General features: G+C 33.9%; 2 protein-coding genes across 3 annotated transcripts in view; both read left to right on the forward strand.

Annotated features, from left to right (window-relative positions):
- LOC101898442 (uncharacterized) lies at positions 1-23,269 on the forward strand. Its single transcript, XM_059125244.1, has 6 exons — positions 1-696; positions 16,284-17,422; positions 17,501-17,535; positions 22,388-22,523; positions 22,586-22,882; positions 22,951-23,269. Exons 1-6 carry the CDS (start codon positions 327-329, stop codon positions 23,104-23,106), a joined length of 2,133 nt encoding a protein of 710 aa, XP_058981227.1. The 5' UTR covers positions 1-326; the 3' UTR covers positions 23,107-23,269.
- LOC101900142 (circadian clock-controlled protein daywake) overlaps positions 1-24,816 on the forward strand; it is a 396,529-nt gene that overhangs the window by 76,103 nt on the left and 295,610 nt on the right. The window lies entirely within an intron of this gene.

Genomic DNA, 24,816 nt, shown 5'->3' on the forward strand with positions numbered 1-24,816 from the left:
CTCGCGAACCTTGAACGTAAACGGTGCCATTGGAGCGGCAATTGAATAGATCCTCTGGCCCTCCGGTATTCTTTGTCTCCTTGGTTAATAAAAAAAATCAATATTCTTTCTTTTTCTTAACGAAAAAAATAAAGAAAAATCAAAAAAAGACAATTTCACAATAAATCAGAAAAGTGCCTGAAAATAAAGGGAAAACAAAAACATCCAAAAATATAAAATCATAAATTTTTGACAAACGGTGATGCTTGGAGAATTTTAAATAATCCTTAATAAATAAAAATCAATCAAAGGAAAAAAAAAAGAACAAAATATAAATAAAATTTGAAATGTTTAATTCGTTTAAAATCAGCCTTATTGGGCTGTTGTTATTGCATTCGGCATGCACGTTGAGGGCTGAAAGTCTAGACATTGACGAAAAGCCAGCAGGCGATGTCACGACAGCCAAAGATGATGTTGAATCAAAAGTCGCTGACATTTCATTGACAAATGTCAATGACGAAAAAGTTGTCACCAAAATTCAAACTCAAAATGAGCAGCTGACATTTGATCAAATGCCTTTGATTGTGGAAGAAAAGGAGGGAATTCTAAAAGAAATTGTGGCAGAGGGAAAGGAGGAAAAGCCTTCGCAAGACAAGGAGGAAAATCCTTCACAAGTTAAGGAGGAAAATCATTCGCAAGACAAGGAGGAAAATGAAGGTAAGTGTGAGAGAATGAGGTTAATCCTTTTTGAGCATTTGGAGCTAATTAAAGCTCGTTCTCTGCAAAAAATATGAAATGTTAATTAATATTCCGCGCTGGCGTATAAGTATTACTAAATGAAAACAAAATACTTAAGACACAAACACAAGCAAAAATAATTCATTTTACAATCAAATCTGATCCAATACATCAAGAGACTTCAAAACGACAAGGACAAAGAAGGACTTGACAAAAATAACACTGAGGGGAAAAATTCTGAATGAAAAAAAATGGTTGCTTACGAAATTTGAAAGTGTTGAAATAAAATAAAGAAAAATTGAAATAAATATAATTATATAAAAAATTTAATGGGAATATTAGAGCATCTCTACCATCTTCATAACAGGCCTTGTGTTGATGGAAATATTGAAATGTGCCAAGTCTGAATGGAACGGATGAACACCCCTAGATCGACTCCAAATGCCCTGAAACGGATTTGGTCCAAAGAGACCTAGGGTCCAAAACCGTTATTACGATGAGTCACGTTTTAGTCGTAACAAATGATATATGTACCCTCCCTAGTCATGTGACTGTGGGTATAATTAGGAATTATTTTCGGGTTTATTATAATTATTTATTTATTTTTTTGTTAATATTGATGCATACATTTTTTGGGTGATATACAATGGAAATAGAGATTTTTTTTCATTGGTGACTTATAGTAAAATTCGATGAAGAATATTTTTGCCTTGATTGTCGTCTTTCTAAAGTAATACTGTGTAAGAGAAATTTTCTTAAACTCACACAAAATACGGCTTTAACATTAAAATGTGTTGTTTAGACACATAAATTCCTAACCTTTAGGTAAGATTCAGACCTTTGTATCTTCTGGGACCTGTAGTAGAATTTTATCAGAAAAAAGGACGATAAATTGCCCTTTGATGACTTGCTAGGGGGTTAAAATTGTTAAAAGAAAATAACGGTAATATTACCGAACACACTTTACATTTAAAATGCAAGGATTCCAAGAAATCATTTTTCAAAAATTTCCAAAATTGTGGAAGAGGGGAAAATTCCACCCTCTATTTAGCTTACACTGTGATATTAACTCTCAAAACGCCCTATTTTTAGCTCTACTTTCATAATCCGGGCTTGTTATTATTTTTCGTGTTGCACAGTGTAATGCAAAACTATCCTGTGAGGGTATTAGAAGTTTGACTGGGTAAAAAAGTTTGAAACATTCGGAATGTAGGTCCTGTCCTATTATATCCTATCCGAACTGAGTCGATCTAGCTGTGCATGCCCCTTCGTCTGCAGGCCTCAATTATAGTCCGATTCTTAGGAAGTTTTACACAGAAATTATATGTTTTATATATATTTTGGGGATGAAATGGTCAACAACTGCCGATCTTCTATGTTAAAAAATCTCCTAAGGATCAACCGCCTTCATTTTTCCCCTCAGAAATCCTAAAGATGTCCCCTTTTCTATGGGAAATCTTCTGTAGATAGTTATGTTGTAAAAACCCCTTTAGATGTATTCTTTCAATAGATGACCTTATGAAGTCTCTTTTCTAGGCTCCATAAATATTATTCTACCTCCGAAAAATAAAATAAAAATAAATGAGAAAAATAATAATTTAAACTCTTCCCTTGAAATGTTTCGTATATTTTTGTGTACAAGGCGTAATAGTTTATTTTTTTATCAAAAGTCTTCTAAATAACGTCTTATTCCAAAACAGAGCCATTCCTTTTGGTACCTCCCACACAAAGGGTCAAAGTTTTGAGTAACCTAAACTAATATGAAATCGGAAATAAGCACCTGGTTCTTTTCATATTTCACACATACCATTATTTCTACTAACAGAAGATCTGCTGTGAATATTGGATAAATCGGTTTAATGTGGAGCCTTTGAGTGGTACCTCTCCCACAAAGGGTCAACATTTTGAATATCCATGAAGCTCATAAAACGCGAATTTAACATCTTATTCCATTTAGACTTGGTACATCTCAATATTTCTATCAACACACGATCTGTTATAATGATGGTAGAAATCGGACCATTTCTTCTGGTACCACCCCCACCAGGGTTTTTGAATAACCAAAATGTTTATAAAATCCGAAATATGCAGCCGGTTCTCTTCATATTTCACACATTCCATTATTTCCAATAACACACAATCTTCTATGAAGATGCGATATATCGGTCCACTCCTTCTGGTACCTCCCCCACAAAGAGTTAAAATTTTGAATATCCATGAAGCTCATAAAACGAAAAATTAACATCCGTTTCGATTCCATTGGCACATGTCAATATATCTCTCAACACATGATCTGTTACAAAGATGGTAGATATCGGATCATTTCTTCTGGTACCTCCCACACATAGCGTTCAAGATTTGGAAAAACAAAACGATCAAAGAAAGCGAAATAAGCATCCAAGTCTCTTCAAATTTCACACATACAAACATTCTTGCTAGCACAAGATCTGTTGTGAAAATGATATATATCTATGAACCTCTTCTGGTACCTCACCCACCAAGGGTCACAATTTCCAATACTTTTATCTGTCATTATTTGCGAAACAAGTCAGTCTCTTAACCAGAAACCTGAGATTAATACGGAGTTTATGATTTCGCATAAATTGGGATATAAATGTTCGATTTTTTTTATAATTTTGCCCACACCAATATTTTTATCTGCATTAGATGACATATGAAAATTGGTCGACTATAGCTAACGCATATTTGAACATTTTCCAAAAATGATTTCGTATCTCACATAAAGTGAAGGAAGTAACCAATGAAGTCCAAACCTGGCACACCGCAATATTAGTATCATATATATTAAGATCCGATACGAAATGGATAATATTGGTCCATTTCTTCGGAACCTACTCCATAGAGGGTCAACATTTTGAATAATCATAAAAGAAATCAAAATATATTTAAATAATCAAACATTGGCTGAGGGTATAAATCTGTTGGTAAAACCGGCTAATATTTTTTAACTTGTTTTTAATTGAAAATAATGAATATAGATAATCATAGTTGGCTCTAGGAGTTTTACATAGAAGCGGTCCTATTTTAGCTTAAATTAGAAAATAAGTACTTAAAACAGCTGGGAAAAAATTGCCAACATCATGGCTAGCACATTTGTGAAAAACAAAAATCATTCGTTGTAACTGGTAATGGCAAAACAAAAGACTTAAGACACGAACCTGTCATAATTTCGGTTTATTGGACCAAAAATTGGGCTATTAACGTTCTCTTAGACAAAGATGTGTTTGCGTAAATAAATTTCCAAATTTCGAATATTGTTTGCCAAAATGTCTAAGTCATTTACCCACAACGACAATTATGAATAATCCATCAAACAATGAAAGTTGACTGAACTCCCCCATCTCATATTCAATCGCTCAAAGAAAAAATCATCGATAATAAATTCAATTCTGAGCCCGAAATTAATGATGGGTGCTGTTTAAATGGCATTTTGACAATTTGCTATGCCAATTATAGAAAGTACACGAATTAATCCTCCGCATAGCATAGCATAATTTATTTGTATTTGGTTTAAATCAATAAAAGAGTAGCTGAATAATTTCCAAGAAATTTTTGTAAAGGTACTTCAATGTGGCGGAACGTAATGAGTGAATTTAATGTTTATTTCAACACCTCCTCATTTCAAGAAAACTAAATGCTAAACTAAACAAATTATGCAAAACAAAAGTAAACAACAATTTTCTCTTGGCGAATTAAAAAAAAAAAAATAAATAAAAAAAACGCCAGTATTGAAAAGGAATTTGCTTTGAGGCTATTCTCTGCCGTATCTATCTGATATATCAAAGTAGACTTCTTCGTCTGCAATGTGCGATTGTATGTATGTTTTATTTACCATCAGAGTTCCATTGACATTCTCTACGTGCCATGCATGTGTAAATTTAATTCGCTTTGGGCCATAGTAGAAATATATTTTTAATTTTTTTAATCACAACATGGGGATTACTTTGCCATGCCTTTATTTCACTTTTTTTCCTCTCGAATTCTTTTCTTGGAGGTAGTAATTTTTATATATTTTTTGTCGATTGCAAGAAACTATATTACTCATCTTCATGAGATTTGCGCAAGCAAACAAGGTCATTGTAAGGAATTTTTATTTTTTTTTTTTATAGGTAAACTTTATTTGGGTGCTCCAGATTCTTTTGGGCAATTGATAACTGTTCTTCGAATGTTATTACTTTCTTTCGATTTCTCTTTCGAACATTAAGAAATTTATTGCTTAATTTTCTTTTGAAAAGATATTTAATGACAGATGTATAACCTCAACCAATGTTCGATTATTTAAATATATTTTTATTTCTATTATGATTATTCAAGTTGTAGCAGTTCCGACGAATTGGTTCAATATTATCCATTTCGTATCGGACCTGAATAAATTCGATATAAATATTGAGACGTGCCAGGTTTGGACCTTATTGGTTACTTTCTTCACTTTAAATAAGATATGTAATTTTTTTGGAAAAAATTGGCGTGAGGTACCAGATATAGTACAGATAAAATTATTGATGTGGGCAAAATTACGAGAATATCGAACATTTATATCCAATTTTATGCGAAATCCTAAATTTCATATTCATCGCAGATTTCTGGTTGAGAGAAATATTTAGATATAGCAAGTTCGGAGTTCGCAAATTTATATCATTTTCACAACAGATCTTGTGTTAGCAAAAATGTTTGTATGTGTGGAATTTGAAGGGAGTTGGATGCTTATTTCGCCTTCTTTGAGCGTTTTGTTTTTCAAAATCTTGATGGAGTTGACCGATACATCCCATCTTCATAGTAGATCTTGTGTTAGTGAAAATAATGGAATGTGTGAAGTATGAAGAGAACCGGATGATTATTTCGGATTTGAAAATAGTTTTGTTTATTCAAAACTTTGACCCTTTATGGAGTAGGTACCAGAAGGAATGATTCGATCTCTAACGTTTTTATAATAGATCCTGTGTTAATAGAAATATTTAGATGTGCAAAGTCTAAATGGAATCGGATATTAATTTCACGTTTTATGAGCTAAATGCATATTCAAAATTTCGAGCTTTTTTGGGGGGAGGTACCAGAAGGGGTGGGCCGATATATTCCACCTTAAAACCAGATATTGGGTTTATAAAAATATTGGAATGTGTGAAATTTGAAGACAATCGGACTTTTACAACACATTTTATAAGAGTTGTAATTATTCAAAATTTTAACCCTCTGTGGGGGAAGTACTTAATGGAGTGGACCGATTATGTCCATTTTCGCACCTGACTTAATATTTGCGCCAGTAAATATTAGGATTTGCAAAGATGGAGCAAAATCGAATTATCGTTCCTTTTTCTGTGCAGAAAATATTTATTTTTCAAAATCTTGACATTTTGTGGGGGAGGTACCAAAAGGAGTTCGCCGATATATCCCATCTTCACACCAGACCTTGAGTTAAAAAAATATAGGGGTGTGTGTAATTTGAAAACAGACGGACTCTTACATCACATTTTATAAATATTATAATTATTCAAAGTTTTGACCCATTGTAGGGGAGATACCAGAAGATATGGTCCGATCTCTACCATCTTTATAATATACCTTGTGTTGTTGGAATAAATATTAAGATGTACAGGGTTGCCCATATTCGACCGACCCATCTGGCAACGCCATAACTTTTGACAGAGATGTCACATCGTTTAATGACATACCGCGTTCGAAGCGTCAGTCCAAGCAGATTTTTACCATGAACCAATGCACGCCACGCGAGGTTTATTTCTCGTTTTATAAGCCTCATGGATATTCAAAATTTTCACCCTATGTATGGGAGGTACTAGAAGGCGTATATCCCATATTCACAGCAGATCTTGTGTTAGAAGAAATAATGAGATGTCGGAAATATGAAGAGAGCCGGTCTCTTGTTCCGGATTTCATAATCGTTTTGGTTATTCAAAACTTTGACCCTTTGTGGGGAAGGTACTCGTCCGACCTCTAACATCTTTATAACAGATCATGTGTTGATTGAAATATTGAGATGTGTCAATTCTGAATGGAATCGGATTTTAATTTCTCGCTTTATCAGCTTCATGGATATTCAAAATGTTGACCCTTTGTGGGAGATGTGTCACAAGGAGTAGACCGATATATCCCATCTTTCCAGCAGATCTTGGGTTAATAAAAACATTTTGATGTGTGCAATTTGAAGACAGTCGGACCCCTTACATCATATTTCGTATGAGTTATAATTATTAAAAATTATGACCCTTTGTGGGAGAGGTACTTAATAGAGTGGACCGATATTGACCGTTTTCGGACCTTACACTGATGCAAATATTAGGATTTGCAAAATTAGCAAAATCGGAATTTCATTTTCCTTTCTTTGCAGTAAAATATTTTCTTGAAAATTTCGACCTTTTGTAACGGAATTACAGAAGTAGTTGGCCGATATTTCCCATCTACGATCTAAGTTTGATAATAATATTAGTATGTACCAACTTTGTATCAAATTCGATACTCCCATCGAGGGTTATCATGCGCACCATTCAGCCAGATAGACAGATGGACGGATATCGCCAGATCGACTCCAAATGTCCTGATATGGATTTGGGCCAAAGAGTCCTAGGGTCTAAAACTTTAATTTCGATGAGGCACGTTTTGGCCGTATTTAATGGTATCCATAGCCATATGGCTGAGGGTATAAAAAAAGCCGCTTCTATTTAAACTCCTGGAGCCAACTATCATTGCCTAAATTCATTCTATACCACCATAAAAAAACTCCTCCTCTGCAAAACTTCCACTGCCTATGATTCAATTTGATTCTCGTTGTTGTTGTTCTTCTTCTTCTCTCTAACTTTTGTTTAACCACTTCATTAGTAACGCAGTTACCTAATTATGACCACTTTCTTTTCGTTGAAAATGTAAATTTTTTTGCGCTACGACACCACCACGCCAATGATAGATGAGCACACCGTAAATTCTGACCATTTCCAATAACATAATCAAACATTTAAATTATCACGCTTTTGGCTGCTTGAAATGGCAACAAAAACCCCAAACAGCTGTTGGTATTGGATTACACGAAAGGGCAGTAGTAGCATACATTTCGCTGCGAACAGCACACATTGATGTCTTTATTTTATAGCCGTTCCGGATAATGACAATCATTGGATTGAACGTAATAAATCATGTTATCAATGCGCAATCACCTCTTACCCCCTCCCAACTTACCAAAGTCCAACTGGCTATAAATGCCAGCATAGAATCTCCAAAAACGTAGAAGCTCTCAACATAAACTTTCAATTAACATTTATTAAACGTCGTCGCCGTCGTCCGAATTGTAAACGTGCGTGTAGGCGTACTTTTATGTGCGTTTCCAAAACTCGTGCTTCTTTATCGATTTGGCAGCCAGCAGCCATCGTTGTTTGAATTAAATATTTGACAGATGGTTTCCATACCAAATTGGCAATTCGAAAACAAAGGGGATGGGCTACCTATTCCAAATCGCCATTACGGGAGTAACTTTTTTTTTGAAGGTCATTTGTATTGTTTGGGTTATTTTTGGCCAAAGCGGAAATGTTTTTTTTTTTTTTTTGCTTTCAGGAATTTTGGGAATTTTATGGGAGTTCCTTAGATTTCAGTGGAATTTTGTAGAAGAATTTTTATAACAGCAAAGGTCTTCTATGGAAGATTAGTGGGTCTTATGAGTAAAGGGATAAAAAGATAATTTTAGGAATACCAACTGGAATAAACCTCAGATAAAGATCTTTCATAGAAGATCTATTGTCTATACGCCAAACGAGGCTTTTTAGACTTCGATAGAGAATAGATTTGGTTTTTTTTTATTGAAGATTTATTAGTCTTGGATAGAATACATCACGTTCTTCCTTTGTAGAAACTACATAGCAGATCTCAGGCTCTTCTGTAGAGAACCTTTCCGTGGTCTTAAAAAAACCGTTTGTTTTGCTGTAGAAGATCTTTTGGAAGACTTTGCGGACTTCCTTATAAGACCATTGGGTCATATGGCCTTTCACTGAAGACTTTTTGATTTTTCCATAGAAAACTTGCCCGTCTTTCATGGAGGATCATTTGGTCGTTCTTATAAGGCCTTTTTATCTTCCGTAGAATACCTTTAGATCTGCCATAGAGGACTTTTTGGTCTTCCTTGGAAGGCTGTTTGGTCTTCCATAGAATACTGTTTGGTTTGGCCATAGAAAACTTTTCAGTCATTCATAGCTGAACATTCGATTTCCAATGACAAAGCTCTTAATTTTCCACCGAAGATCTTTTGGTCTTCCATAGAAGACTTGTTGGTCATTCACTTCTTCTTTTGTTCTTCCATATCAACGGTTTTGGTTTTCCACCGAAGACCTTTTGGTCTCCCACAGAACATCTATTGGTCATTTACAGAAATCTTTTGGTCTTTCCAGGTAGAGCCTTTGGTCTTCCAGAAAAAATAATTTGGTCTTTAAAAGAAAAACAGTTGGATTCCATAGAAGACTTTTTCATCTTCGACAGAAAAATTGTTTGCCTTCCATAGAAGAACCCTTGGTCTTTCCTATAATACCTCTTCGTGTTCTATACAAGATATCTTGATCTTCTCAAGACATTTCGGTCTTCCATATGAGATCTTTTGGCCCTCCATTGCAGACCTATTGGCATTCTATTGAAGACCTTTTGGTATTCGATAGTAGATATAGTAGAAGAACTTTCAGTGGCCTATAAAAACCCGTTCTGTCTTGCAAAGAAGACCTTTTTGGTTCTCTATAGAAAACCCTTTCGGTCTTCCGTAGAAGATCATTTGGGCTTCTGTAGGAGATCTGCCTGGTCTTCCATAGAAGACATTTCTCCTGGCCAAGAAGATCCTTTGGTCTTCCATAGAAAAACTTTATTTCTTCTGAAGAAGACCTTATGATATTCCATAGAAGAAATTGGATCATCTATTAAAAACCTTTTCGTCTTCCATAGAAGACTATTTCGCTTTCTATAGAAGACATCTACGTCTTCCATAGAAGACCTCTTCGTTGTCTTCGTTTTAAAATAGCAATGTTCTGTAGAAGATATTTTCGTTTTCGACGGAATACTTCTCGTCTTCCAAAGAAGACATTTTCGTCCTATATAGAAAACATTTTCGTCTTTTATAGAAGAAATTTTCGTCTTCTATAGAAGACATTTCCGCCTTCTATAAAATATTTCTTCGTTTTCGTCTTCTATAGAAGACATTTTCGCCTTCTATAAAATATTTCTTCGTTTTCTAAAGAAGAGCTATTTTTCTTTTATTGACAGCCTTTAGGTTTTCTATAGAAGATCTTACTGTCCTCCATAAGAAACCTTTCAGCATTCCATAAAAGACCTGTTGCTCTTCCACAGAAGATCTTTTGGTCTTGTTCTTCTACAGAAATGTTGGTCTTTTTCGAAAACTTCTCCATCTTCCATAGAAGATATATTGGTCCTCCATAGAAGAGCTTTTGGTCTTCCCTGGAAAACCATCTTTTGGTCTTATAGCAAATCTTTCTTTTATTGATTACCATGCGTTCTCTACAGATGACTTTTAGTCTTCAAAGAAGACAAGGAAGACCGCAACATAGAACACTCTCTCGTCGTCTATAGAAAAAAAGACCTTTTCTTCTTCTGTAGAAATGTTCTATTGGTCTGACATAGAAGACCTTCTGGTCTTTCTCAGAAGATCGTATGGTCTTCCATAGAAGACAAAAAAAACTATTTTTTCTGATATCCTTTTGATATTTTACAGAAAAAAAATTTGGTTCTTTGATTTTCCATAGAAGTCCGTTTTCCATAGAAGATCTTCTACAGAAGAGCGATTGAAAACATGTCTTTCATCGAAGAGAATTGGTCTTCCGAAGAGGACATATTGATCTACCGTAGAAAATCGTTTGAACGTCCATTGAGACCTTTTGATTTCCATTGAAGATGTTTTTGTTATCCTTAGAAAAACCTAGAAGAACTTTGGGTCTTCCATAGAAGACCTTTCAAAAGGGTATTCTATAGAGGAATTCTATAGAGGACCAAGTGGATTTTAATAAAATACAATTTTGGTCTTCCTTAGTTTTTGTTTTGTTTTAAAAGAACTTGGTCTTCCATAGAAGACCTTGTGGTGTTTCATTCAAACCATTTTGACCTTTTGGTCTTCTTACAGGTTTTCCGAAAAGCACCGTTTCAATACATACTTGTCTTCCATGGAACACAAAATTATCTTTCATAGAGGACCTCTTGCACTTTTAATTTTTCTTTTCAGGTTTTTCTTTTTTACATAAACGGCTTTTTGATTCCCGTAGAAAAAAATCTGTTTATCCTCTAAATGGCCTCATGGTCGACCACTACTTGGTCGATATAGAAAATACATAGAAAATATTTTGACCTTTAAGGAAGCTAATATTTCCTTAAGACATTTATAAAGATTCCTTTTGGTCCTCCTGGTATGTCAATGAATAACCGTCGATCTTCCTTAAAAATGCTGTTGGTCTTTCAAAAGAAATCTGTTAGTATTTCATCTAGGCCCTTCATTTAGTGTTTTATTCGTTTTTCTTTTTTTTTTTTTTTAATTTTTATGTTTTTATTATTTTCCTTGAAGTTCAAAATCCAGGTACGTTAATTTCACAGCGTTTGCGGATCCCAATGACTTTTTCCATTATTTTTTAGTTTATTTGTATGCCTCAAGCTCTTCAAAAAGATGTTCCTTTTTTGTGGTTGGTAATTATGCCAGAATATCATTTGTCACCAAAATCCTCTTTTTTAGGTCAAAATAATATTTCTCACTTTTTCCATGAACTATTGCAATTAATTTTACTTTTCAACGGGCAAACAATAGAATTTCACGCTCGTAAAATTCGTATTTGTCTTTGGGAAACAAAAGACTTAAGAAACAAACCTTCTAAACTGAGGCAAACAAAGAGTAACAGTTAAAGAGTGAATTCTTCACGCCCCTCACCTTTCTCTTTTCCACAGGGACAAGGAAGAAGCAAGTACCTTTTTTTGGTTATTGAGAAAAATCTATGTTTCCATTGTTGTTGTTGTTGTCGTAGCTGTTGCCTGTTTTGCTTGCGGTTAAGAAGAAAGAAGTTCATTGATCTTCCAACAAGTCATACTTACTCTCCCAATTTAGATGACACATTTGCCAAAGACATGCCGAAAATGTTAGACAAACACAAACATTGATGACATATTGGCGATTTTTTTTGTTTTGGAAGTGCAAACAAAAGGCCAATTTCGACAATGGCAAAAAATGTCGGTTTTCTAGGCGCTGTAGTTGGGTATTGATGATGTGGTGCGCAGATGTAGTGCGAATGGTAATTAAGATGTACAGATATGAACCAGTAAAGGTAAAATGTGGGAAATGTTTTACAAAACATGCTATGTGGGTGGTTTTGGTTTCTTTAGAACCCTCCCAGCAGGTCAACTAAAATGTCTCATCATTTTTTGTCGCTTTTGTTGTTTTTGTTGTAAGCATACTATTATGTATATTTATTTCTTTTGAAATGCCACATAATTTTGAGTTACGGCCGCAAATGACCAAAATCCCCGAAACCAAAGCAAGGTATGGAGAGTTAGAGAGGAAAAAAAATGGTAGCCACCCGCTGTTTTACGATGTCGTTAACTGGCCATACCATAAACAATAGTCATGGGTGTGCTGTTCCAGTGACGATGATGTGTGAAACATAGATGTGTGGTTTGCCTAGGAAATATCCAAGAAACAAACACACTTATATGCCTATGTTTGTGTGTGTAAATATACATTTTTGACACATTATGTGTTAAATGTTTCCAATTTTTTGTTGTTATCCAACTAAACATGTCAAATAAACAACGATTTAATGGGTCACCAGTTTTTTCAAATAAAATGACAAGTGCGTACCAGCACCAACATCACTTCATAAATATTATTTACCACCTTTTGTTTATTAACATTTATTTCAAATATATTCAACGCTTTTTTTTCGAATTTTTCAAATTCACTTAATATTTATGTGGTTGAAAAAAAAAGATAGCAAAAAATAGCCAAACATTTCCCTTTTCAAGTTCATTGACTTGCTGCGCAGCCAATAAATCGATTGGCTAGAATTTCAATTGAATTGAAATAAAAAAATCACATTGTCTAATGGCGTATTGCCATTTACCACCTATCTAGATTTTTAATTTTATGAGGATTCTTAAAACGGTATTTGATTGAGAAGCAAAAATAATTTATAATTTCAAAGAAACGTCGAAAACCATAGAAAAATCATGCGCAAAATCTTTTAGCTACTGAGGTGGAGCTATATACGCAGATCTATTAAGGTATATTTTTTGCAAGGCAGGAACTATAATTGGGAATTTTTAAAGAACTAACAGTGTTTATAGGAGAAGGAGTTTTAAAGTAATATTTTTTCAAGACCAGTCGTAGTTTTTTTCTTCAAAAACCAATCTGGCCAGAATCCGGGATTTTTGAAGGACTAGTCGAGCCTCAATCCTGGATTATTAAAATATGTTTTTTCTCGGACGTTTTTTTCCAGGATTTGCAGAGCTTTAAATGTGGAATTTTTAAAAAAATTTAAAGATGAAGAAATGGCCGAGCCATAATACTTTTTTTAAAGAATTTTTCAAGGACTAGTCTTATTTTTTTTAAGATTTATTTTCAAGGACCTGTAGTTGATTTTTTAAATTTTTTTCAGAGACTAGAAGATTTTTGAAATATGTGATCAAGGACCAGTTGTGGAGTTTTTAATAGTTTTTAAAGACTTGGATTTTCATCAAGGACTTGTGGCGAAGTTTTTAAATAACTAGTCGTGTTTTTTAATATATTTTCAAGGACTTGTTTAAGATTTGTTGTGGATTTTTTTAAGTTTTTTAAGGAAAATATTTCAAGGACCAGTCGTGGATTTTTAAATAATGTGTCCATGGACTTGTCGTTAATTTTTTAAAGATTTTTTTTCAAGGACTTGTCGTGGTCTTTTTAAATAATGTGTCCATGGACTTGTCGTTAATTTTTTAAAGATTTTTTTTCAAGGACTTGTCGTGGTCTTTTTAAATATTTCTTTTAATACTTGTCATGGACTTTTTAAAGATTTTTTTCAAGGACTAGTTGTGTATTTTTGGCGACTTATTCCAAGGACTTGTCATGGATTTTTTAAAGATTTGTTTTCAAGGATTTGTAGTGTATTTTTAAAAAATAATTTAAGGACTTTTTGTGGATTTATTAAAGATTTTTTCCAAAGACTTGTAGTTGATTTTTTAAAGATTTTTTCCAAGGACTTGTCGTGGATTTGGTCAAGAATTTTTTTCAAAGGACTTGTCGTGGATTTGGTCAAAATTTTTTTTCAAGGACTTGTCTTGGTCTGTTTAAAGACTTTTTTCAAGGACTTCTCGTGTATTCTATTTTTTAAAGACTTGTCGTGAATTTTTTAAAGATTTTTTTCAAGGACTTATCATGGCCTTTTTAATGATTTTTTCAGGGATTGTCGTTTTTTTCAAGGACTTAAAAATTATTTTCAAGGATTGTGTATTTTTGACGACTTATTTCAAAGACTTGTCATGGATTTTTTAAAGAATTTTTTCAAGGACTTATCATGGATTTTTTAAAGATTTTTTCAAAGATTTGTAGTTGATTTTTTATAAATTTTTTTCCAAGGGCTTGTGGTGGATTTCGCCAAGAATTTTTTTCAAGGACTTGTAGTGATTTTTTCAAGGACTTGCAGTGGATTTTTTATAGATATTTTTAAAGGACTTGTCGTGGATTTTTGGATATTGTTTCCAACGACTTGTCGTGGATTTGGTCAAGATTTTTTTTCAAGGTCTTGTTGTGGATTTGGTCAAGATTTTTTTCAAGGACTTGTCGTGGATTTGGTGTAGATTTTTTTTCAAGGACTTCTCATGGCCTTTTAAATGATTTTTTAAGGATTTGTATTGGACTTTTCAAAGGTTTTTTTTTCAAGGACTTAAAGATTATTTTCTAGGACTAGTTGTGTACTTTTTGACGACTTATTTCAAGGACTTGTCATGGATTTCTTAAAGTTTTTTTTCAAAGACTTGTAGTTGATTTTTGAAGATTTTTCCAAGGACTTGTTGCGGATTTGGTCAAGATTTTTTTCAAGGACTTGTCGTGATTTTTTAATGATTTTTTCAAGGACTTGTAGTGGATTTGTTATAGATACTTTTTAAAGGACTTGTCGTGGATTTTTTTTTAAGATTGTTCCAACGACTTGTGGATTTGGTCAACATTTTTTTTCAAGGACTTGTCGTGTATTTTATTTTTTAAAGATTTGTCTTGGTCTTTTTAATTATTTTTTAAGGACTTGTATTGGACTTTTCAAAGGTTTTTTTTCAAGGACTTAAATATTATTTTCAAGGACTAATTGTGTATTTTTGACGACTTATTTCAAGGAATTGTCATGGATTTTTTAAATATTTTTTTCAAGGACTTGCGTGGATTTTTTAAAGGTTATTTTCAAGGAATAGTCGTGGATTTTTTATTTTTTTCGAGGATTTGTTGTGGATTTTTTTAAAGACTTGTTTTGAAGGACTTATCATGGATTCAAAAAAAAGTCAAGAACGTGTCGTGGATTTTTGAAAAAAAAATGTCAATGACATGTCATGGATTTAAAAAAAAATGTCAAGGATTTGTCGTGGATTTTTTAAAGATTTCTTTTCAAGGACTTGTCGTGGATCTTTTAAAGATTATTTTCAAGGACTTGTAGTGGATTTTTTAAAGATTGTTTCCAACGACTAGTAGTGGATTTGGTCAAGATTTTTTTCAAGGACTTGTCGTGTATATTTTTTATTTTTTTAAGGACTTGTGTATTTTTTTATATTTTTTAAGGACTTGTTGTGGATTTTTTAAATGTTTTTTTTTTTCAAGACTTGTCGCGGACTTTTTAAGGATTTTTTCAAAGGACTTAAAGATTATTTTCAAGTTGTGTATTTTTGACGACTTATTTCAAGGACTTGTCATGAATTTTTATTTTTTTTTTTCAAGCACTTTTTGTCGATTTATTAAAGATTTGAAAAAAAATATATTTTTTAAGGACTTGTCGTAGATTTTTTTTCAATGATTTGTCGTGATTTTTTAACTATTTTTTTCAAGAGATGTTAAGGACTTGCAGAGTCAAATTGCATAATTTAAAAACAAAATCTCTTCCAGGACTAATCGAGCCATTCTCGTAGAAATTTTAAATTTTTTTTCAAGGACTCCTCTTGGAATTTTCTTCTTCAAGAACTTAGTGACCATTTGTTTTGTAATTTTTGAAAGAATGTCTTTTCCGAAGACTGACAGAGCTACAAATGTGGATTTTTAAACTCTCAGCCATATGACTACAGAGGGTATATATTATTTGATAATGGAAATGCTACGATCCCGTTTAAAGGGGATTTTTAGCCATATTAAAAAAAGGACCAAAAATATCCCTTTTTTGACTCGCATGAGTGTTAAATATTTCTCGTATTTTTATCTGCAATATTGCCGAAGACATTACATATTTCAAATGCACGAATTCCAATTTATCTTAATCCAAAAATTTGCAAAAATATTGAAAAGGGGAGCTTGCTCAATAAACATCGATTTTCTAATAAAATATCATAATATTTTTTTTTTTTTGCAGCTCCTCCATCACCACTGAACGAAAACAACGGCCACGAGACCTCCCTAAATCGCACAAGTCGACAACTGTTCTATAGTCCGAATTTCTTCTACATTCAAAATATCGGTGCCGAGGGATCGCGGTGTATAACATCTCGCGGTCTGGTGGGTATTTGTATGGGTTTTGATCGGTGTGCCCTGGAAAGTGGTAACCAACGTCGTCGTCGTCATTTGACATACTACAGTTTGGCACAATATCCCTATTTTACACCCTACATTCAGCCACAACCTCAATCCGATGAATTGTGTACCTATTTCGATCAATATGCTCGCACAAGTTCTGGGGTATGCTGTACTAGCATTGACAACATTATACCCATTGTACCAGGCGAAACGCCAACATTTCAACCAGGTTTGACCCCAATTCCCTCATATCCAAATCCCACTCCAGCCCAACCTGAAGCTACCACCACTGTAAAACCAGAAAATGATGAACCTTCCAAGGATGTCACCATGGATCCCATGGATGTTATCAAGGAAACGGAAAGCTCTGAAGACTCGGATGTCATTGAACCTCCTGCCAATTTCAACTATGAGCCGGAACCTCCCAAATATGATGAACCCTCCTCGCAAGAGGGTAATAATATCGGCTACGATCCCATCGATGAGAGTTTGAAACAGGCCCCCAACTACAACAACTTTATACGCTACCCCTGGCCCTCACAATTTGTGGGATTCTCGGGAGTACAACAATGGCCACCACCATTGCCAACCCATCCCCCATCGGCCCAACAATGGCCTCCACCGTTGCCCACACATCCACCCAATCATCATTATCCCACACATCCCCCTTCGACAATTGGAGGACAATTTGTTCCAGTCACAACCAAGAGACCCATAACCACTTTGACCACCAAGCGGCCAACATACCCCACCTATAGGCCAGTGACAACAACTACTACCACCACCACAACTCGAAGACCACCAAGTTCATCGGGCAGTGGTACATCATCGAATGGTCTGCCCCTACAATGTGGCGTAATTGGCCCAGATCAGGAACGCATTGTGGGCGGTACCAATGCCAGTCCCAATGAATTCCCTTGGATTGCTGTTATCTTCAAGTCGGGCAAGCAATTTTGTGGTGGTAGTTTGATAACGAATGTAAGTTAGAGGGTGAAGGGGTTGGGCGATAGAACCCTTGATTTTTTTCATTAATTGTCATTATTCTTGCTCTTTCAGAACCATGTTTTGACTGCGGCTCATTGTGTTGCAAGGTAAGGAAAACTATTTTAAACATTTATCAAGATTTTGTTCAGAAAAAAATAATCCTTACACAGGGGCTCGCAGTTGATTTTTTAAAGATATTTTCCCAAGGCTTGTCGTGGATTTGGTCAAGAATTTTTTTCAAGGACTTGTCGTGATTTTTTAATGATTTTTTTTTTTTCAAGGACTTATAGTGGATTTGTTACAGATATTTTTAAAGGACTTGTCGTGGATTTTTTTTAAGATTTTAAGGGCTTGTTGTGGATCTTTTAAAGATTACTTTCAAGGACTTGTCGTGAATTTTTTAAAGATTTTTTTCAAGGAATTGTCGTGGACTTTTTAGTTTTTTTTTTAAATTTTTTTTTTTTTTTTTGCTGGATTTTTTAGAGATTTGAAGGACTTGTTGAGTCAAATTGTGTAATTTACAAACAAAATCTCTTCAAGGACTACTCGAGCCATTCTTGTAGAATTTTTACATTTTTTACATTTTTTACATTTTTTTTATCTCAGAAAATACGAAGACCATTTTTTGAGAAAGAATATTAAATGTAAAAACTAGTAATGTTTTCAAAATGGATTTTTTAAAAGAAAATACAAAGGATTAATCTTTTGTGAGCTGAAAAGAGTCTTCTTGAGAGGAAATGTTTATAAAAGACAAATCCGTAATAACGCCATCTATGTTACATTCGGAGAGATTTTTCTACAGAAAAAGAAACAAAAGAAATTAGTTTAAGATTTTGACACAGACTGTTTGAATATCTTAAACTTGGATATTAGAGCTTAAAGCTAGGATCAGATGGCGCAAGACAAATCTTTCAATACATTATTGCGGGTTTTAGTGTGGGCGACCTCTATATTTCAGTTATTTTTTGAAAGATATTTATTGCATACTTCAGGGGGATATATCATCAAATCCTAAGGAAATATTCTCCTTTAAAATTCCATGAATTACCCAAAAAAATTTTTTTTCATATCCTGAGACATTATTCTCATACTTAATATAGTGGAGGATTGTTTGATTAAATAAGTTTCCGCTTCAAGGACTTTGTTCCACTCTTCGAAAACAAAGAATTCCAGTTATAAATGTTGGTGGAGACTAGTTAGCAGCATATCCGAATACGGAATCTTGATATCGTGGCCTGGACACTATTTAAGAGATGTCAAGATATAAGAATTTTTTTTTTCATCAATTCGACAAATTTCTACCGATTGTCATCTATATTTAAATTTCAATATAAGACATGAGGATAAATTGTTAACATAGTTTTCAAGAAATATATTTTGACCGAGACAGACAAACAGGAAGGCAGGATCTTAACATTTTAGACTAGACACTTTCGAAGAGATGGTGTAAGATGAGAAATTCTTTTGCAAAATCAATTCCGCAAATCTACGATATCTTAAACTGGACATTATCTATACATAAATGTCGCTAAAAGACACACGGAGAATTAGCCACTTCAGGAACTTGGGTAATCTTCGAAGACAAAAAATTCTTAGTAAATATTTTGGCATAGACCTGCTGAAAAAATACGTAAACTATTGAAGAGATGATACGATATAAGAAATAGTTTTTTGAAATCAGTACAGCACATTGCTACGGAACGCCATCTATATGTACATTTTGACATATGATATATGGAGAACTTTTCAGCTGTCCCTTCAGACGCTTTAATCTTGGAAAGAAAAAAAATCTACACATAAATTTTGTCAGAGACTGTCTGCAAGTCTAAAACCAGTGCATTGATGTTAATTAAAAGGACATAATTCAATATATGGTGTGGGACGCCATCTATATTTAAATATCGATAAAAGACATGAGAATATTATAGGCGCTTTGCTCCACTTTTCGAAAGGGTTTCCTTTTTCCAGAACATATGAAGTCATTATTATTGTGAGAGGAGAAATATTTTTTTTAAATCAATCTCGTACATTGCTTATACTTTTTACATGAAATGCCATCTATACATCAACACAATATATCGTCTATAATTCCAGTAATAACAACACAATATATCGTCTATAATTCCAGTAATAACTTTAGGCTGGCTGAACATAGAAAGTCATGGACTTTATATCTTATATTAAGGTTCTATTGAAGATATGAAGGGCCTCCAGGAATTAGTTTTTAAATCAATACCCCAAATTGTCACAGAACGCCATCTAAATTGCAGTAAAAACATGCTGAGAATTTTTTGGCTAAAAAGTTCAGGCTCCTCTGAAACATTGCTCCACTCTCCACAAACGAAAATTTTCAGATTTAACTTTTGGCAGAGATTAGCTGGCTGGCTGGATATGTTAAGTCAGTACCTTGATATTGTAGACTAGAAATTAATCATTACCGCAATGTTTTAGATACATATATGCTACATGAGACGCCATCTATATTTCAATTTCGATTAGTTATTTACACTGTGATAAGGTCATAGTGCAGTGCGATATATAAAATATCATAGAAATTGCATTTCCTTACACCTAAATGCCGAAAAAAGAAAGGATCAACAAATAGACCTTTGACACCCTAGGATATTTTTACTCGAAACGCCATCTATACATCAATTTTGATAATGGACGTATTATGCCCTAATATACATACATAACATGGGACATCATCTAAATTTCATTTGTGATTTGGGACGTATACGTAAACATAAAATAATTTAGATTCTAATCTACGGAACGATTTTAGCGCTCCTAAATGTTTATGAAGTGCCCCTAAAATTGTTCTTTTCTAGAAGAATTCAGACAAGTTAAATGATATAAGACAACGCCATCTTTTCGTGAATGTTGTAAGAGTTCAACAGTCAAAGAACGTCTCCATGACATAATTTTTAAAGAAGATCATTTATAATTATTTCCATAGATATATTATATTTTACAGTTATTTTTTACATAGGAGATCTTACATGAGGAATTCTCTGGATAAACGAGAGGTAGATGTCTCTCAGCAAGTCTTTCAAAATTGGAATAAGTTCGTGCTTCAAAGCTTTACGCTAAATTGTTTAAAGTTTCGTCCATAAAAGTCGAATATTGAAAGATAGTCAAAATCTAGTATATTTTTAAGGTATGAAGAGGCATCAAAATAAATAGGGTAAAAAAATTGCGGTTCTTGCTTCTTCAAGAATTGATTGAAATTTCTTATTTGAAAGAGATAAGGATCTTCTTTAAGATAAAATAAAAATCGAGCCACGAATGCTGTGTTTTAAAAGATCTGTATATATTATTCTCAAAAAGACGTATATCGTTTTAGAGCTCTTCTAGAAGAGCTAAAAGTCTTCTGGTCTTTAAGAGTTGAAGACTATTCCTTTTGCAATTTTGACGTTTTCTTTCGATCTTATTTAAGATAATAAAAATAACAGTACCTTAAGGCATTACTTTTGGAAAATGTGAAGATATTCTTCTCGTATGGATGAATATCGTTTTGCAGATGTTCAGTAAAAACTAATTGTTTTCTATTCGTTAAGAGTTGAATGGCATACCTTTAAAAGTGCTGGCATTCGCGAAGAGTTTTTCATTCTGAAGATCTCTCTCCATAAAAGCTAAACGAGTCTTCATTAATAGGAAGAACTTAATTCTTCATTAAAAAACACATTTTCCGAATAGTTAAATATATTAGCTGATGATATTTCCAGAAGCGCTGAATAATTTCTTTTTTTAAATGTTAGAAGCATTTTTCTAAGTGAAATAGAGGTCTTATGGGAGATATTCTTTTAGAGGAGCTTAAGACTTTATGCTCAGCTAAAGATCTAATATCCAGACAGTTGAGATCCCCTTTCTAATGGAAGGTGAATTATTTATTTAACATGAAAGTATTTTTTCAGAGGGAATAATTCACAAGTTGAGGCTCTTTTTTAAAAGAATGAAAATATATTCTTCTTTTAAAAAAATATAAGATATTTTTCTAAGAGATATTCAAATCTTCTAGGAGATAATATTTTAGAGGGCCTGAAGACTTGTTTAGGAGAGCTAAACATGTAAAGTTGTTTTCATATAGCTAAGGAACCACTTTTTTAAATGCAGAGAATACTTTTGTAGAAAAACTACACACCTTCTTATGGAAGAATAACATTTATTATATGGAATTTTCAGAATCACTAAAAAAATCCACACAGAAAATTCCGCAGAAATTATTACTGTGCTATAAAACCAATCTTTCTTCAGAGGACGTCGAAAAGCAGTGGTAGAATTATAAATATTGTAGAAAATTTAACTATATTTCACAAACTATATATTTCTGTAAATTAGCATAACTTCCCGCTTTCGAAATCTGGCAACATTACTAAAGAACTACAAAAGCGTTAAAGTCTATTTTAAGGGATAAAATAAATGTCGAGATATAAATAAAACAGCCTTTAAAGCATATTTTAGGGGGTAATATACATTTAAGAACAGCTAACAACCCGCAAATATTGGAGTCGTTGGTCTTTACAACTTCTAAAATTAGATGGATATGATGGATTTTTTTTCTTTTTATTTCATTTTACTTTTTGTTAAACAATTTTCTGGATATTTTTGAAATTATACAACCTGAAAAGAAATTACCTTGAGGTTATCCCAGAAGTCTTCAGACCATTATAAAACCCATTTCATTTTAATTTTCAATTTTTAGAATAAATTATTTCAAATAAAATACCACGATATGTTTTTATTGGAGATAGCAAGCATTTGTTTTAGAAAATCAGTAGGGCTTCTAAAGCAAGACAATGACATGTATTTTTTTCAGGAGGAAAAAACAGTCCATTGCACAAGAAATTTTCTAAAAAAAATACAGGATTCATAATATACAACACTTAATAGTAACATCAACAACCCTGAGGCCTTACCAAATCTTATCATCCACTTATTCCTACTTTCCCCTTACAGAATGACTTCCTGGGACGTTGCTGCAATGACAGTTCATTTGGGCGACTATAACATTCGCACCGACTACGAAGTGCAACACATCTCACGAAGAGTCAAGCGTTTGGTGAGACACAAAGGCTTTGATTTTAGTACTTTGGTAAGAACCATTTAATTCAATTCCCGGAATGAAAACCAAATAATAGCTTCCCCACTTTTCAGCACAACGACATCGCTATCTTAACCCTTAGTGAACCGGTGAAATTTACCAAGGAAATACAACCGATTTGTTTGCCCACCTCACCGACCCAGCAGAGGAGTTCGTACAGTGGTCAAATTGCCACCGTTGCTGGGTGGGGTAGTTTGCGAGAAAATGGTCCACAACCCTCGATTTTGCAAAAGGTACAAATTCCCATTTGGAATAATGCTGAGTGTGCCGCTAAATATGGAAGAGCTGCCCCGGCGGGTATTATTGAGTCGATGGTTTGTGCCGGTCAAGCGGCCAAGGATTCTTGTAGTGTAAGTTATCGACGAAATGAGGATCTGAATTAGTAGAAAAATATCAATAAAATTGGTTACTTTTGCAGGGTGACTCTGGCGGACCCATGATTGTCAACGAGGGCGGTCGTTTTGTCCAGGTGGGCATTGTTTCGTGGGGCATTGGTTGCGGTAAGGGTCAATATCCTGGTGTTTATACTCGAGTTACTTCTCTGTTGCCTTGGATCTATAAGAATATCAAATAATGGGGACCACGATGCGGAGGAACGAAATTCTATGACGAAGTTTGAAATAGTAGAGAAATAATATGTAATGACGAATTTTTTAACGAATCATATTGGACATAAGTTAAGAGTGATATTTTGTGAAATAAATAAGTAAATACATTTGTATTGTGTAATAAAAATGTAATTGAAAAAATTGTTTCGTTTAAAAAAATCATGGTAAGTAAGGACTTATAAAATAGTTCTGCGTGGAAAATTCAAAGATATTTTTTAAGGAAATTTACACAGATGTCATCCAAATGGTAAAAAACCCCGTTTCGACATTTCTAAAGTCCCGTCAGATCTCTCTCTCTCTTTGGGTTTGAAACTTTTGAATTTAATGCGGAAGTGGCGCCCAACGTTACAAACTTGGAAATAAGATATGTTCATCAAAATGCTCATTTAAAGCTACTACTACTCAAATGTTTGATCAGAGAAGAAAAATTGGTACTCTTGAATAGGCGATATACATAGGAGAACAAGTTCTACTTAAAAAAAGACAAGATCGCCTTCGATTCGAAGTCTACACGTACTTCCCATAAGTGGAAAAAATATTTTCCTCTCGAAGAAAAAGTGTTAATCTTATAGAACGGAAGTCATCCCATAAGAAATTACAAGGAAGAAAGACCATCTTATCGGAGAAGAGTTAAAGGTTCAAGTATTCTTACCGAAGACCAGAAGTTCTTCTCACAGAGGACTTGAATGGCCCCGAAGGCCTTGTCATCAAAGACAAGAAGGTCTCTTCAAAGAAGGAAATTTACAGAAGACCAGAAAAAGTCGCATCATTAAAGAGTAGAACATATTCTTCTCATCAAAGTCCAGAAGAATTTCTTCCCACAGAAGACTAGAAAAAGGTCTTCTCATAAAAGACCTAAAGAAGTTCTTCTCATAGAAGGTACAAAAGTCTTCTCAGAAAGGACCTGTTGGTATTCTCAAAGAAAACCTGAGGGTCGTCTTCTGAAAGAAAACCCTAAAGACTTCGAATGGTAGACCAGAATTTGGTTTTCTCACAGAAGACCTGATAAAGGTTTTTTTGGAGAAGACCAGGAGATAGCATTTTTAAGAAGACCAGAAAATGGTCTTCCCCAACTGGTCTCTATGAAAAGAAGAACAGAAGATGCTCTTCTCAAAAAGTGCGAAAAAGGTATTCCCATAGAAGACCGGACGAAGGTATTTTCATAGAAGACCTGAAGAGCGTCTTCCCATAGAAATCCCGAAGAGGATCTCCTCATATAAAACCAGAAGTAGGTCTTATCATTGAAGACCAAACGAGGATCTTCTCTTAGAAGAGCAGAAGTGGGTCTTCTCATAGAAGAGCAAAAGTGGGTCTTCTCATAGAAGGCAAGAAGTTTCTCTTCTCATAGAAGACAAGAAGTGGGTTTTTTTATGGGAGTTGGTTTTCACAAAGAAGACCAGAAGGAGGTCTTCTCATAAAAGATCAGGAGAATGTCTTCCCGTAGAAAACCAGTAGAAGGTATTTTCGTAGGAGACCAGAAGAAGGTCTTCTCATAGGAGAACAGAAGATAATCTTCTCAGAAGAAGATCTTCTCTTAGAAACTCAGAAGAAGTTATTCTCTTAAAGGCCCAGAAGAAGGTCTTTTCATAGAAGACCAGAAGAAGCTCTTCTCACAGAAGAGAAGAAGTGGGCTTTTTTATGGAAGTTGGTTTTCTCAAATAAGACTAGAAGGTGGT

This window comes from Musca domestica, unplaced genomic scaffold, assembly GCF_030504385.1.
Source record: "Musca domestica strain aabys unplaced genomic scaffold, Musca_domestica.polishedcontigs.V.1.1 32, whole genome shotgun sequence".
Classification (NCBI taxonomy): Eukaryota; Metazoa; Arthropoda; class Insecta; order Diptera; family Muscidae; genus Musca; species Musca domestica.

Bases quoted from the DNA above. Each gene is read 5' to 3' on its own strand.
- LOC101898442 (XM_059125244.1), top strand. From the start codon at position 327: ATGTTTAATTCGTTTAAAATCAGCCTTATTGGGCTGTTGTTATTGCAT. The intron at 17,423-17,500 runs GTAAGTTAGAGG...TTGCTCTTTCAG, and splicing joins GTGGTAGTTTGATAACGAAT to AACCATGTTTTGACTGCGGC. The intron at 22,524-22,585 runs GTAAGAACCATT...CCCACTTTTCAG, and splicing joins GCTTTGATTTTAGTACTTTG to CACAACGACATCGCTATCTT.